At 46.4% G+C, this 15,350-nt stretch overlaps 1 protein-coding gene across 1 annotated transcript in view; it reads left to right on the top strand.

Annotated features, from left to right (window-relative positions):
• The first annotated feature begins 7,379 nt into the window (after window positions 1–7,379).
• Window positions 7,380–15,350, top strand: part of ADCY8 (adenylate cyclase 8) — a 226,090-nt gene continuing 218,119 nt past the window's right edge. The window contains exon 1 of the mRNA XM_035011958.1: window positions 7,380–8,330. Within this exon, the coding sequence (XP_034867849.1) occupies window positions 7,380–8,330 (951 nt within the window). The remainder of the gene's footprint in view (window positions 8,331–15,350) is intronic.

Raw genomic sequence — 15,350 nt, 5'->3', positions numbered from 1 at the left:
ACAATTACATGAATGTGTATAAATACCTATATTATAATGTCATGTATAAATTTTTAGCTTGAATAGTCTCCATAAACTCCAAAGGTCTCCTGGGGGGCAGGGGGCAGTAGTGGGGGTGAAATACTTACAAAATAAGATGTTTTGTGTTATTGAAATAGCACTAAGGTAGGGTAGTTGTTGTTGTTGTTTTTTTCCCAAAAAAGAATGAAGAAAATGATCTGCTTTATTTTTCACTGAGTCTGATCATTTTGTCCCCAAACTTCATGTGTGTCAAATTAAAAAGCAGGTCTTAAACCATGACTAAAAGAGGTTTTGGTGATATGGGTGAACTAGCTGGAAACTCTCGTATTTTTTCTTTCATTACTACTTCTTTTAGCTAACTTCTTAATGGTTCCTCCAAAGGTCTGTGCATGTGTGTGCTATTAATTTTATGATTTCAATAAGTGAAGCCTTAGTAAGTAATGTCATAGTAAGCTCATGCTGTAGTTAAACCAGAGACAAGGGGATCGTCTTTTTTTTTTTTAAAGGTTTCTTTTTTTTCTTTTTTTTTTAAAGATTTTATTCATTTATTTGACACAGAGAGAGAGAGCACCAGTAGGCAGAGCAGCGGGCAGAGGGAGATGGAGAAGCAGACTGGACCCTGGGATCATGACCTGAGCTGAAGGCAGCCGCCTAACCAACTGAGCCACCCAGCCGCCCTGGGGATCATCTTTTTTAAAAAGATTATTTATTTATTTATTTATTTATTTATTTATTTATTTATTTAGAGTGTGCATGGGGGAGGGGCAGAGGAAGAGAATCTCAAGCAGACTCCCCACACCTTGGAACCAGATAAGGGGCTCAATCCCACTACCCTGAGATCATGACCTGAGCCGAAACTAAGAGTCCAACACTCAACCCACTGAGCCACCCAGGTGCCCAGTGAATCATCTTTTAAGAAGAAAAAAAAAGAAGAACAAAAATCATCTTTTAAGATTTCTTCCTCTCACTTGACTAACTGATGAATTCTACATACAGATACATTGTTTCAGAATTGTTTTCCCACTGATGAGACTCTCTTCTCCTTCCAGGCACCAGAATCCAATTTAAACTAGTTCCTGTGAAGATCCAAAATGTATACAAAGAGTTTTTTTCCGCTCTTGCATTTTTTTCAAGGCAAAGAAAATACAAGATAGGAACAAAATAGATACTTTGTTTTTTCTATCGTACATTGTGCTGCATTCCAGATGAAATGTGAGTCCAAGGTTTGTAATTAATACACCGTTTTCATGGATGAGCCCTACTTACTTTATTTTTTTAATTGAAGTATAGTTGACATACAATATTATATTAGTTCTAAGGTACACCATAACGATTTGACATTTATATACACTTTGAAATAATTGCCATGATAAAAAGTAAGCCCTACTTTCTTTAACCATTGACTTTTCCTTGAGTTCCATCAAAGCAGTTAATAATGCCTTTGATATTTCCTAAGAGTAGTGCTTCCAGGCAAGACAGGCATGCCCTCCCCCTGACCTCCAGCTTTATTGGGGTATAATTGAAAACAAAAAATGTGCATATTTAAAACTTGTAAAACTTGATATAAAATGTGAGTTAATCACCACAATCAGTAGTTAATACATCCATCACCTCATGTCGTTACCATTTGCTTTGTTTTTTCTTTGTGTGTGGTGTGTGGTGGACATTTAAGATGTACCTCTTAGCAAATTTCATGTACTTTTCCTTTAAGGATTTCCAGCTATGGAAGCTGCCCTGTCACAAACACCCTCCTTCCCCTTGGAAACAGGATCTCTCTGGTTTCAGGTCCCCTTCCTGAACTGAGTCCATCTTTTCTTTTACGTGTGAATATTTTATGTCTTCAGTGAGTGTCAGGGTTTCTATGGGTATTTTGCAAAGGGCCCAGTGCTTATAAAATTTAAATTTATATGTTAATATACTTAACCTGTGAGGTCAAAGATGCATTGGAGGGAAACAAATTTCCTTTTCTTAAACATATGTACTGTAAATGTGGCCAGTGGTATGCATTAGCATCACAAAGCAAACAATGTTATTTTCTAATGGGGCAAGAGGGATGTTTCCCCCAGGACCACCCAAAAGGAAGTAAAGTAGACCAAAGCAATTATTTTGGTTAAATCCAGTATGTGAAAATCTGCTTTTTCACAAACTGCAGAAATAGTGTCTGTGGCTTGACCTACACAAAAAACTAACAGGCCCTCTACCCAAACAAGAATTAGTTCTGCTACCTGTATCTGCCACTCGGGGTCATGCTACCAGACTTCTCAAAGCCTAAATATCTCAGAAGTCTCTTACTTAATCTGTATTTGGAAAGTCCAAATATATTTGACGTTTTCATTTCTATCAGTCCTATTTAAATTAGGTCAAAACTTGTTGATTTCTTGTGACAGCATTTTTATTAAGCATGTGAAAGCTAAAATTATACAATCTAAATTTAATTGCTGGAGTTTTGTTGTCTATTAACCATGAGGTCCCAAGCAAGTTATTTAGCCACATGGAGGCTCAGTATCTTAGTAAAATGGAAATAACATTTTATTCTCTTTAACTCAGAGACTTGTTGAGATGCTTAAATGAGATGATGGTAAAGATCTTAAGTCCTCAATAAATTGTTGCTAATCTTTTTATCTTCATGTACACTTGGGGAAACCTCATTAAAGTGAGTAGGGAGGCTGGAAGGGGGAGCTATACAAGAATTACAATTACAGGAAGAATTGTAACATAGGCTCCAACAGAAGACTCATCAACAAGAAAGAATGATCAGTTCCAGGCCCCCAACAGGGAAAGACCTACACTGAATCTTCAAGAAATCCACTACCCTTGCAACCTACCTATAAGAAACTGGAATCACCCTGAACTCTTGCCTTTCTCCAATGGACTTGCTTTCAAAACGACCCTTCCCACCTTCCTCCTTCTCCTCCATAAAATAATGTTCCTCTCCTTTGTTTGTTGGATTGGCCTATGGTTTTTCCATAGTTTGCATGTCCCAAATTGCTATTCCCGAATAAATCCATTTTCTTCTGGTAAAATAACTGACAGCTTTATGTTTAAGGTTAATACTATAGTTGCTAGAAACTGGAAGTTATGGGCCCAAGGAAAATCAGTTCTCCCTTTCGATGAGTTCACTGCTTCATGGGGAGAGGTGAGAGACAAATGGGTGAGCAAATGGGACAGAGCCGATCCCCATAGTTAAGTGCCACACTAGCAGAACCAGAATAGACTGGCAGACAACAAAGAAGTGTCCACCAAGAAGACAACAAGGCTGTAAAGCAACCAAACGTGTTTATTTGGGGTCTTAAGAATTGCAGTCCAAGAGATACAGAAGACACAGAATCTACAGAATTCAAACATCTGCCCTGAAATGTGAAAGTGGTGTGCAGGTTTATAAAGGCAAAACCTACAAGGCTACATAAGTTGTTTTGAAAGAATTATGATTGGTGCTGGCAGAGTTTGAAGTGACCTTCCGTACATGGCTGGATACTTGGCTAACAGATGTTACGTTATCTCTGTTTCAGTCCAAAGTAGGAGGGTGTGTTCCAGGAGGTGGTAGATCTGTAATTGACAGAAGTCAAAAGTTCTAAGAATTACAACAGGGATGTGCTTAGGTCCTAGTTCCTTGAGATCCTTCTGACTCTATTTTGAGTGACTCTTTTAGCAATGCTTCTTCATTTTGGAAGCTTCTTTCACAGAAGGAAGTTTTTAATTTTCACTGGGAATATCAGGAAAGGATTTGCACAGAGACATCGCTCAGGCTTTGAAGGATGAGGTGAGTAGTATTTTGAGGGAAGGAAATGGTGGGGGGAGGGACGAAGATACAGGGCCATGCTAAGAGAAGGCATCCATGTACAAAAAGATAGCGAGTTTGCAAAGTACTGTCCCTGAACATAGCAGAGACCACTCATAATAAACAGGCAGGGGACAAGTGAAAGCATGCTGAGAGGCACATTGTAGGATCAAAGCAGCATGTTAACTTGTTTTAAGTGATAATCATTTGGTGGTTTGCCTGTTTCTAAAAGCCTCTCAATATTTGTGTAAAGCCAAGTCTGTCATTTGAAAACAGAATGTTTTGGGGGCTGAATGGCACTGTGTCACCCCAACAAGAAGAATAATAATTGAATCTAATTGTCATCTGTGCTCTTATTTTAAAATAACCTGTTCTAACACCCCCTAACAGCAAAGGAACTTTCAGAGGAGTCAGTTGACCAGATACAACTTTTTCCCTGATATGTTAGTTTCAACCTGAGTTCATTAAATTCTTTGGGTTTTTTTCTGTAGCATGTATGCTCATTCATCAGCCTGAGTCATTTTATCTGATTGGGTCCAGTCTCCCCCTCCTTGGCATGCCTGCTTTGCTGCTGAATAAATCATCCTGGGATATGTCCAGGAGGAAAATTTTCATAGGAAAGTTCCATCTGCATTCAACCCCTCATTTATTCAGGCTGAGTTCTTAGGCTCCCAAGGAGAAAGATTGAGAAAATAAAGAGGCATCTTCCACTGCCAAGTTTACTAATATGGTCATTAGCACAGATGACTTGGGGCTATGCCTGCAGAGAGAGGACACAGTTGGGCATACATCCTGGCACAGGGTCTGCAGGAACCCGCCTCCCTCCCCCACCAGCCTTCTGCCCTCTTTGGGCTCCCTCCTCAAGTCAAGACACTTATTACCAGCCAGAGTTTCAAGAGAGCTGGTGAAGCTGATGAGTCCAAGCAATTTAGAAAGGGAGAAGCAAGAAGTGTTTCTTTTCTGGGATGATTTCATTAATGTCTAGATCACTGCAAAACTGAGTTTTGGGGTGCTCTTTGCCCTTAACCCCCAGGCCCTTGGGAGTGGGACAGCTACCCCAGGAGATCTTTATAGTTAAATTAATTCATCCACAAACCGTCTTAAAAATAGAACCGACTTTCTATTTAAAATTGAGCATTTAGTTTTGTTCTCTTGAGAGATGGTGGACTACAACTCTAAAGATCTGGGATCAAAGGAGTTTTTCAGGGTGTATATTACATCCCAGAAATCTACTGTTAGGGGATAGGGGAAAATGTTAGTCATTTTCTCCCTTGGGATTCTCCTTACAAGGCAGTGGACCAGTTCTGGATTTAAACCGAAACCCATGTGTGTGGATAAGAAAGAATAAAAAGGAAATGATTAAATCCCGTGTTTCTGGGACACAGTGGACACAAATAACCCTGGACATGGAGTATGTGGTTGGGGAAGAGGGCCATCCAAAGCTATTCCCCACTCAGGGCAGGCAGAGAGAGGGGAGTTTCTCCTCGGGAGAACAAGGGAAATCAATCGCTCATTCTTGAGGGCTGAGGGGGCAGCGAGGCGGTCTTCTGGGCTTTCACGGGACGCCACGGGGAGCCGAGAAAGCGCCCAGGGCTTGACGTCATTGGCCATCAGCTGACTGTGCTCAGGGCTCGGGCTCCACGGCTGCAGCCGCAGTCGCCGTGGCGGAGGTGGCGGCCACCGCGGCTCCGCCACCTGCAGCCGGGCTCGGGACTGCGGCGACCACACTGGCCCTGCGGCCCCGGGACCCGGCGCTCCCGCTCGGCCGGGCGTGGGCGCGGAGCCGGGAGGGCGGGAAACCGGGGCTTGAGCGGGCAGCTGGAAATGTTTTCCCCGCGTCCTCCCCCTCTCCTCCTGTTGTAAGCAGGGAGAAACTTGGTGTGCACTGCACTCGGGGACGAGCCCTCCACTTCTCCGGATTGGTGTAGTAAAGGCTCTTGCTGGAAGCCGTCTCTGCAACTGCGGCTTCTTGCTTTTAGCCCGATAGTTGGTTTCGCCAAAATATGCCCGGGCGGGGAGGACGGAAAGGAGACCCTCTCTTTCATCGCGCTGTGCTCTCGGAGTCCGTGGGCAGAGCGGCCTACGAGTCCTGGCTCTGCACCTGCCGAGGACCCGAGCCAGTGCCTAAAAAAGAAGAGCGGAGGAACCGGCCCGCGCGGCCAGCTGGAGCGCTGGATACTCGCGCGGGGGGGGACAGGGGAGCCCGCGGTCGTCCTCACCCACGCCGGCCTGCGCGTGTTGCTGCCTCCAAGACCTGGGGCGTCCTGGCCAGATCAGGGTGCCAGCTCCCCGCCACCACCCCCACCCGGTTCCGGGGGCGTGGCTTGGCGTGGGGGCGGGCTTAAGTCGCCGCGGGTGTCTGACCGATCTGACAGGTCCCCAAATTCCTCCCCGCCGCCGGGTGCCCGCAGCGCGCTTCAGAGCGCCAGGGTGGCACGCGGCGCGTCCCTGGATCCGGTGGCGTCTCAGTCGACTTCCCCGCGGCTTCGGGCCTCCCTTCTCGTCCAGACCTTACACCCGCCGCACCCGCCGATCTTCTGTTCTTAGGCTTAGGGATCCGCACCAGTAGCTTCTCGGCGATCTCAGAGCTGTTGGCTTCGGAGCCCTCCCCACTTTTTCCTGCTCCCGCCTCCCAGCTCCGGGCCAAATGGACTCCGAAGAGCGAAGTGAAGGGAATGGGAACTGTGGGCTCCGACCCCTCGGAAGCGCAGCTGGAAGGGCTGACCTCGTCTAGCCGCGACTGGGACCCTGCCGCCCTCCCCCTTCCCCGAGGGATGCGACGGGCCAGAGCCAGCGCCGCGCGGTCAGTCCTCGCGCAGGAAAAGGAGACAGCCAGAGATGAGCCGAGGAGGGAGCCTCAGCACCCCCCCTGCTCCAAGTTAACTGTTTGGTGACTTGTTAGCCCCGAGGCTACCACCTCTCCAACCCTTCCGCGGGGCACCCCACCACCTCCCCGTCCCCCACACCTCCCCCTTCTTTGTCCCCGCCCCCAGCTCCGCCCCGGCTCCCCATCCCGGCGCAATGGAGTTCTCCGAAGGGCTCTGCTCCAGCTACAGCGGCTAACTTCGCACCCGCCGCCGCCGCCGGTCACCCTCGGCCAGTCCTCCTGCAGGCGCCGAGTCGTGGGTGTCCCGAGCCCAGTGCCGCAGCCAGGACCCGCCCGGCGCGCAGCAGAAAGAAGCACGGCGCCCAGGCGCCTCTTGGAGAGCAAAGGCTGCGCCAAGACGCTCAGCCGAGGAGCGGCCGAGAAGCCTGAGCCCGAGAAGGGGGCTGCGTGGCTCAGAGCGCCGCGGCTTCTGCGGACACCGAGCCACCGCCGCCGCGCACCCCAGCTGCGCGGTTTGGCGGGAGGGCGGCGCGCAAGGACGCAGGGGTCTGCGGCGATCTTCCCGACGCCCTTTGCCCCGAGGAGCACTATGACCTGACGCGCGGGGCCTCCCGTGCAGGGCTCGCGCGACCCGGCGGCCGGGGATACCGGGGCTCGCCGCCCAGCTCCCGCCAGGCCGCCGTGGGGTCTTTGGGACCCCTTCCCCAGCTGCCTCCTCCTGGCTCTGCGCCTCCCCGCCTGCGGCCCGGCGCCATGGAGCTCTCCGATGTGCGCTGCCTGAGCGGCAGCGAGGAACTCTACACTATCCACCCGACGCCCCCGGCCGGCGACGGCGGGAGCGGCTCGCGGCCGCAGCGGCTGTTGTGGCAGACGGCGGTGAGGCACATCACCGAGCAGCGCTTCATTCATGGGCACCGGGGCAGCGGCGGCGGCAGCAGAGGCTCCGGCAAAGCCTCGGACCCTGCAGGCGGCGGCCCCAACCATCACGCGGCGCAGCTGTCCGGCGCCTCGGCGCCGCCCCTCTACTCGCTGGGCCCCGGGGAGAGAGCGCGCAGCACCGGTGGCACCAAAGTCTTCCCGGAACGCAGCGGGAGCGGCGGCGGCGGCGGGGGCGGGGGCGATCTGGGCTTCCTGCACCTCGACTGCGCCCCAAGCAACTCGGATTTCTTCCTCAATGGGGGCTATAGCTACCGAGGGGTCATTTTCCCCACTCTGCGCAACTCCTTCAAGTCCCGGGATCTGGAGCGCCTCTACCAGCGCTATTTCCTGGGCCAGAGGCGCAAATCCGAGGTGGTGATGAACGTGCTGGACGTGCTGACCAAACTCACCCTCTTGGTCCTCCACTTGAGCCTGGCCTCGGCCCCCATGGACCCGCTCAAGGGCATCCTCTTGGGCTTCTTCACTGGCATCGAGGTGGTGATCTGCGCCCTGGTGGTGGTCAGGAAGGACACCACCTCGCACACGTACCTGCAGTACAGCGGCGTGGTCACTTGGGTGGCCATGACCACCCAGATCTTGGCAGCAGGCCTCGGCTACGGGCTTCTGGGTGATGGCATCGGCTACGTTCTCTTCACGCTGTTTGCCACCTACAGCATGCTGCCGCTGCCGCTCACCTGGGCCATCCTGGCCGGCCTGGGCACCTCGCTGCTGCAGGTGGTCCTGCAGGTGGTCATCCCTCGGCTAGCGGTCATTTCCATCAACCAGGTAACTCCGGCCTGCCTTGCTCTTCACCCCCCACCCCCCACCCCCCACCCCCGCACTCCCCTGGGTTATTTAGAAATAGCTTTCAGAGAGGCCGGCTTTCCTTGCTCATTTGGAGGCCCCTCCCCCAGCCTGGCACAGTGCCTCGCACTTGGGAGGTCCTGGGTGTTGGTGGGATGGTATTTCGCTCATCTTAGAGGAGTTGGAACTAAATGATCTCTAAAGTTTCTTCCAGCCCTGCCCTTCTCTTCGGCTTCTGTGAGTAATTCTTCTCTGACATCAGCTAAGAAACAGCCTTCTTTCTGCTCTGCACATGTCCCCCAGGCCCTGTAGTCTCTGGAGCAGGAAACAGAAGGGGAGGAGAAGCACCCCGATTTAGAAGATGACCCACTCCTTAACAGCTTTTGGTGTTGTAAGGGACTCTGGGATTCAGAGTTGGGTTTCTGTGTATCTCTGTGCCACAAACCCTCAGTTCTAGAAGTTAATAGCATTTTTTGAACACATAGCAATTGTTGGTGGGGACCCTACATATGTTATATCGTCCAGTCCCTCAGTCCCATGATACGTATTTTACTTGGGAATTCTTTACTGCTTTGGGGTTCTAAGAGGATATCTTCTCTTGTAGGATCCGAACCCAGTGCTTGCATAGATCAGCCTCATCTGGGACTGGTAGGGTAGAGAGGGAAGAGTCTTTGGCAAAGAATGCAAGTTTTGCTTGATTGATAAAGGATATTTTGATGTAGATGGTCTGAAATATGTAGGTGGAACCTGACCCTCCGTCGCTCTTCTTCCTTTCTTCCTGTCTTTCCTGCTAAATGTGGATGTGTTTCTGGGAACAGTGTTCCCATGGTCTGTGAAGGAGAAGGTAGATGGTGATTTTATTGTTGAAATTCATTAAAATCAATAGATAATTAATGGTCTGGAACTTTGCCAAATGCTTGATAAGTAGCAGGAGACTGAATTTGGGGGCTTCTCCATAAAAATGAGGGAAACATATCAGCTGAAGTGTTTCCACATAGGAGGCTGACAAGAGGTGCTTGGACAGGGGCCTGGTTTTTATGTTTCTGCTCTAGGCTCAGCCTCTGTGCCTTTGGCTCTGTAGGAAGCTTAAAAACTCCTCTTCCTTGTGTTCGGGTTTGAATATATCGTTGAATAACCAGATACAACACCTCCAAAAATGGCTTGTGGTTTCTGGAACACAGACACCTATAGAAGGCTTTACCCATCATTGACCCTCTGGGTTTCTAGTGGATTTGGGATTCTCTCTTTTCTGATGGCTCTGTATCCATTTGCTCAGGTTACTTATCTGGTTGGCTGCTTTTACAGTGCTTTTTGAAGTCTCCCTGGGTAGAGCAGAGTATTATAAAGTACATGGCTGTGATCATCAGACATGAAATGGAGAGATGAGAGCCTCTTTGAGTAAGGGCTGACCAGCTGAACTTGTCCTTATAAGACAGTAATGAATGTTTTCTCGAAATCACTGTGAACCTTTAATATCCACATCTGATAAAGTCTCAATTTGGGATTGTGTAAAATATGTCTTCAGAACTGTGTTTCTCAGTCTTCACACGTGGATCTGAACCCCACTAGCCTCTGAAAGTCTCAGTTTCTTCCAAGCCCTCCTCCTTTTTTGCACTTTCTTTATTATGTATCTCCACATCATCAGACTCTCCTTCCCCATCTTGCTCCTTTTCCCCTTCTCTTCCTCCTCTTTTTCCTTCTTCTCCTCCTTTTTCCTTATCTTTTTTCACTATGAGTCGTTTTCACGATATATCACAGGTATCTGCTCATTTGCAGAAAATCCCACTGATCATAACCCACTGCTTTCCATGCAGTAGCCTTCCTTAGTACACATTGTTGAGAGACTTCATCAAGTAAGTTTGAATAGTATTTAGAATAACAACATCCCAAGTGGCAAATGATGAATATTTTCAAAGTTCTAAGTATAGAGACGCTTTGCTTGCCAAATGAATCCAGAAAGTAAATTTTGGCTTCATATTTGTTTTATGCTCTACTCAAATACTACCAGATGGGAGAAGATTAAAAATAACCCTAAAATGTCTTCCCACTTCCATCCCATGATAAACAGTCCTTCGATGGAAAACCAAGGTCCAGGTACCTGCAAACCAAGCTCACTTGACTTTCTGTTTGGGTAGGAGTTGTAGATGAACTGCAGTTTCCCAGTGGAATCAGCTTTTACCAGACTCCTGGGAACAGCCAGAGCGCTCTCCTCTCACTTCAGGTGCTGAAAAGACCCTTGTGGCTTTGGTTACCAAATGTTTTCCTTTGGCGCCCTCTAGAGGTCCAAGCTTCTTTCTTAGATCTTGCAGGTGGGTGAAGTGGAGAATTAATAGCTTTTAAAATCATCTTTGACACATTCTGCATGGAGCACTGGGTGTTATGCACAAACAATGAATCATGGAACACTTCATCTAAAACTAATGATGTAATGTATGGGGATTAACATAAGAATAAAAAAATAAAAATAATCATCTTTGATTTTTGAATAGGTACTGTTTAGTTTTCCCTGTTTGGGAACGTACAAGGCATGCCCTGCTAATGACCTCTTATAGCAATTAGAATAACATCATAACTCCTTCCCATGGTCACCCGGTCCCCTTACAAACTGGTTGCTCCTTCTCTCTATAATTATGTTTCCTTCTGTTCTCCTCCTCAGGCTCCAAATACACAGTACCTTTCCCTGCTTTCAGAGATCTTGAGCTCTTTCCCCACTTCTTAGCCTTTGTGCTTGCTGCCTAGAATGATTTTTCCCAGGTCTTCCCATTATCCTGGACGCAGTTCACACGCCACTCCCTAGTGCTTGGCTTGTTCTGTTTTCTCCTGAGCACGTACACTGTCTGAAATTATTTTATTTGTTTATATTTGTTCTGTTTCTTCCCCCACCCCCACCCCCACAGGAACATAAACATCACCTAAGGGCGTAGACGTCTATGTGTTTACCAGTTTATGCTCATCACCTAGAAAAATGCCAGGCACCCAGCATACAGACACTGAATGAACAAGACTGTTCAGTGCAGAGGTAATATAAAATATCCAAGCCCCCTCCACTGTGCTAGTGAAAGTTTTCCATGTACACAATCACATGTAAGTTGTATGTTTGTAAGGCAGTCTTTTATACATAAACGCTCTTGGCAAAACCAAGGCACAATGATAATCCTTCACATATGCACAATGCTTTACATGTTAACTAAGGGCCTTTACATACATTATCACATCTAATGATGACAAACAGATGGTATCCTTCATTTTCATTTCATAGAAGAAAGAACAAATTTCTGGGAACTTTAAAGAGACATCCCAAAGACGGTGAGCCCAAGTGGTGAGAACACGATTCAAATCCTAACTCCAAAGTCATTCATTCTTAAGAAACTTTCTGAGAGTTTCTTTCCAAACCTACATTTGAATTGACTCAGCGTGAGGAGTACCTGTTTCATTACTCAGGAGGACAATATCCAGTATAGGACACGAATGAACGTATAGTGAAAAAAGCCAAAGGGAAATCATGAGAGAAAAATGTCTGAATTTCTAGGCATGAACTCTTTGTGGCTAGCTCATCATCTTGCTCAGTTGGATACAAACTTGTCAAGTGAAGGCCATTGACACTGGAATATCATCTTTCTCCACATCTATCTTGATTCCCATTAGTGGATGGCTCACATTTAACTTAACATTTTCAAGAAGCAAGAAGCTACATGAGAGTGTGAAGTCAACACACCTCAGCAACTGTTCCACTTACTGAAAATGCCATTTTCAAAAGTAACAAATGAGTCAATGATTGCCTTCCCTTTACCCAAGCTACGAGAATCTGTTTCTGTTCTTTTCCTCCCGGCGGAAATTACATCCGTGGCTTGACAGGGTAACAACCAAGCTGCGAATCTCGGCAGATGCCCTATATGAAGAGACAGGGCCTTGTATTCATTTAGATCATCATGTGCTTTCCACTGTGGACACAAGATGCAACTGGAAAAGGGCCACCCAGGAGGTCCTTGCCATCAGCACGGAGATAGCTTATGTTTTCTCCCCTCGGTGAACCGTGAGACCTAAATCATGGATTTCCCACCCAAACTAAGAGGTATTGTCCGTGGCAGATAAATAGGATCACCCATGTATGTTCTAGGTCCCAGGTGGGGATTGGAGATACAGAGGAACCTTCAGAAGGTTCAGAGCTCAGTTCAAAGTGTTGGTTTTCTATTCACCCTGACAAAGCTCAACTACAGGCAACACGAGGGCTGCAGCCATTCCTTCCTCAGGATGCCTCATCCACCTCAAGTTAAATCTGCTTCATGTCAGGTCACCAATAGGAGTGCCTTTGTCCAGAGACGACAGATTTTTTTCTCCACATCTTAAATTGTTTATCCTGCCAGGTCACTTTGTCCATCTAAACCTTGATTACAAAATCAGGTAATATGTATGAATAAAATATTAATAATAAGGGTCTTATTTGCTAGGTTCTTTCATGGCTCAGGTAAATCCTAAGGACTGTTGCTGTAATTCACATTTTACCCAACCTTAATTGCTGGTGACGGTAATGTGAGCTACTTCACATTTGAAGCTCATCTTGTTCTCATTCTTCAGCTCATTAGTGATAAAATGGTGAAGATCATTTGGTTATTGGAAAACTGAGAGGCAGCAGTATTTAACCAGAAAGATCCCTGCGTTACGTTTCCTCTTGGGGATTCTGAAATGTTAAAGCTTGTGGCTAATTAGTCTTCTGTACCTCTTGGTGAGGCAGATAAGCAGAATTGTCAGAGTGAAGGTGATTTCTCCAAGATAACTCTAGGAGCAAAATCAGCCAGGTATGCAAATCCAGGTTAGTTAGTGCTCAAGGTCATGCTTTCAGGTCTGAATTTCCATGCAGCATTTTCTTTACTGTCTTACACAAATCCCATCAAATAACAGAGGCTAGAGCCAGAAAAAAATACTGATTAAATCATGATCATTAAACTTGACTAATAATGAGGGACTTTTAGCTTACATTTGGCCTTTAAAAAATCCTTTGGGAGAAAATGCATTGTTTGTAGGGGTAAGATAGTGGTTAATGGTATGAGCTGGTTTGGGTCAGGTGAGAAGCAGCTTTTGTGCATGCTTTAGAATGCATTCCTGCTGATTTAGGGGCGCCTCGGTAGCTCGGTTGAGTGTCTGTTGATTTCCACTCAGGTCATGGTCTCAAGGTTGTGAGATCTAGACCCGCAGGGGCTCCGCATTCAGCGGAGAGTCTGCTTGAGATTATTTCTCTCCCTCTCCTTTTCTCTCTGCCGCTCCCCCTGCATGTTCATGCACGAGCGCACTCTCTCTCTCTCAAAATAAATAAATATTTAAAAATATAGAGACTGCATTTTTGATTATTTAAATGAAGGATTGGCTTCCCAGTAAACACAGTCAGTATAATAGAATCACTAATATCTCTCCCCCCATTTGTAAAATTTAAACATGAGTGTATATTCTGTGTTCTTTGTCTAAATCTGCTAACTCAAATCAAATCAAAGGAATTGTATGACTACTTAATGTACAGCAAATGGCACATAATTTAAATCATCCCAATTTGGTGGTTAGTATCAAGGTAAGTGCTCAATTCCAAAACACAAAATATCCGTTAAATGAGTGTAACTGGGTTTCTATTTAATTCACCTTGCTAGCTATGGTGTGCATTTTTTAAAACTCCAGATAGAAACTCCGTTTCTGTACATTTTCCTTTAGCAAATTCATATAGGCTTAAAAAAAATAATTGCAGTGTCCCAGCATGTCTCAGAAAATGTCTTTCAAAACCAGATTTGACTGTCACCATTCCCAAGAGGTTCCTCTGAATGCCAGGAAATGGAAATATTACTTTTTCATTCTTGTGAAAAATGCCCAGAGACTTTTTGGTTCTAATCCTTCCTTCCTTCCTCCCTCCCTCCCTCTCTCCCTTTCTCCCTCCCTCCAGCTCTCCCTCCCTCCTTCAATCCCTTCCTCCCCCCCTCCAACTTTTTTTTTGTGTGATGGAGATGTTAGGCTTTGCAAAGGATATTTTTAATGACTGCTGGAGTAACCAGTTCAAGTCCTTCAGCCCTGTCCTGTACCCCCCTTGGCCCTAGATTTGCAAATAAGCTTGGTGCCTGTGTATTTAGAGATCGTTGTAAAATGATTGTAAGTTGTGTGCTTTGCAAGTTTGAATTATGAATTTGTTTTCCTTCATATCCGGTAATGTCACCTGACCGGTATCAGCGGGTCAGAGCATAATTAGATCAAAACCGGGAAGGCTGGGAGGACTTTTCCTTCTGGTGCAGCTGCTGCAATGTCGTGCTAAGTAGGACAAATGCATTAGTCATATTTACACCTTGATGATTGATGGCACTGTAAGAGCTCATCAAAAATAAGTGAAACCAAGTATAAGAAGGAAAGACTAAAAAAACAAAGCTTGTCTCACAATCAGTGTTGCTGGTAACGTGTAATCAGAGGATTCTACTACAATCATGCTGCCATGACATTTCACTGTTGTCTAAATATTTCTTGAGATGCTAATTTATTCATTTCACAAGTATATCTCTTTTAGTTGATCCTACATGGGTTTATTTTCAGAACATAGGAGACACTTGCAACATTCCTCTCAAACCTTTCCTCTTACCCACAAATGGGCACAATATTAATCCTTCAAGAAACCAGCAGGTCTAGAATCTTCAGCTGGACAGCATATCAGTTCACTTGACGTATGGCTTTTGAAGCGCGTTCTTTGCTTTCCCTGGGCTGGAAATCAAGGTAACAGAAACTGAAGGTTGGCAGATTTCTATGGTACATAGATTTGAACCTTAGTTAGCAAGAGGTTGGATCCTGGAAATAATGTCTTCTTTGGCTTTTCTCGGGGCCTGAGTGCAGGAACGCCACCTCACCCAGCCAGCCACGGCAGAGCAGTGGACGCCCGGACCATCTGCCCTGTGCTTTCCCAGGAAATGTAATTGGATTTACACACTCAAATTATATCAGGCGCGTTTTGTTTATGAAGGACTATTTTAAGGAGTCAGGTCA

Source organism: Mirounga leonina, unplaced genomic scaffold (assembly GCF_011800145.1).
Source record: "Mirounga leonina isolate KUSES-001 unplaced genomic scaffold, KU_Mleo_1.0 Mir_165, whole genome shotgun sequence".
Classification (NCBI taxonomy): Eukaryota; Metazoa; Chordata; class Mammalia; order Carnivora; family Phocidae; genus Mirounga; species Mirounga leonina.
The sequence above is the reverse complement of the archived record's forward strand: the minus strand, read 5'-3'. Positions and strand labels throughout refer to the sequence as shown.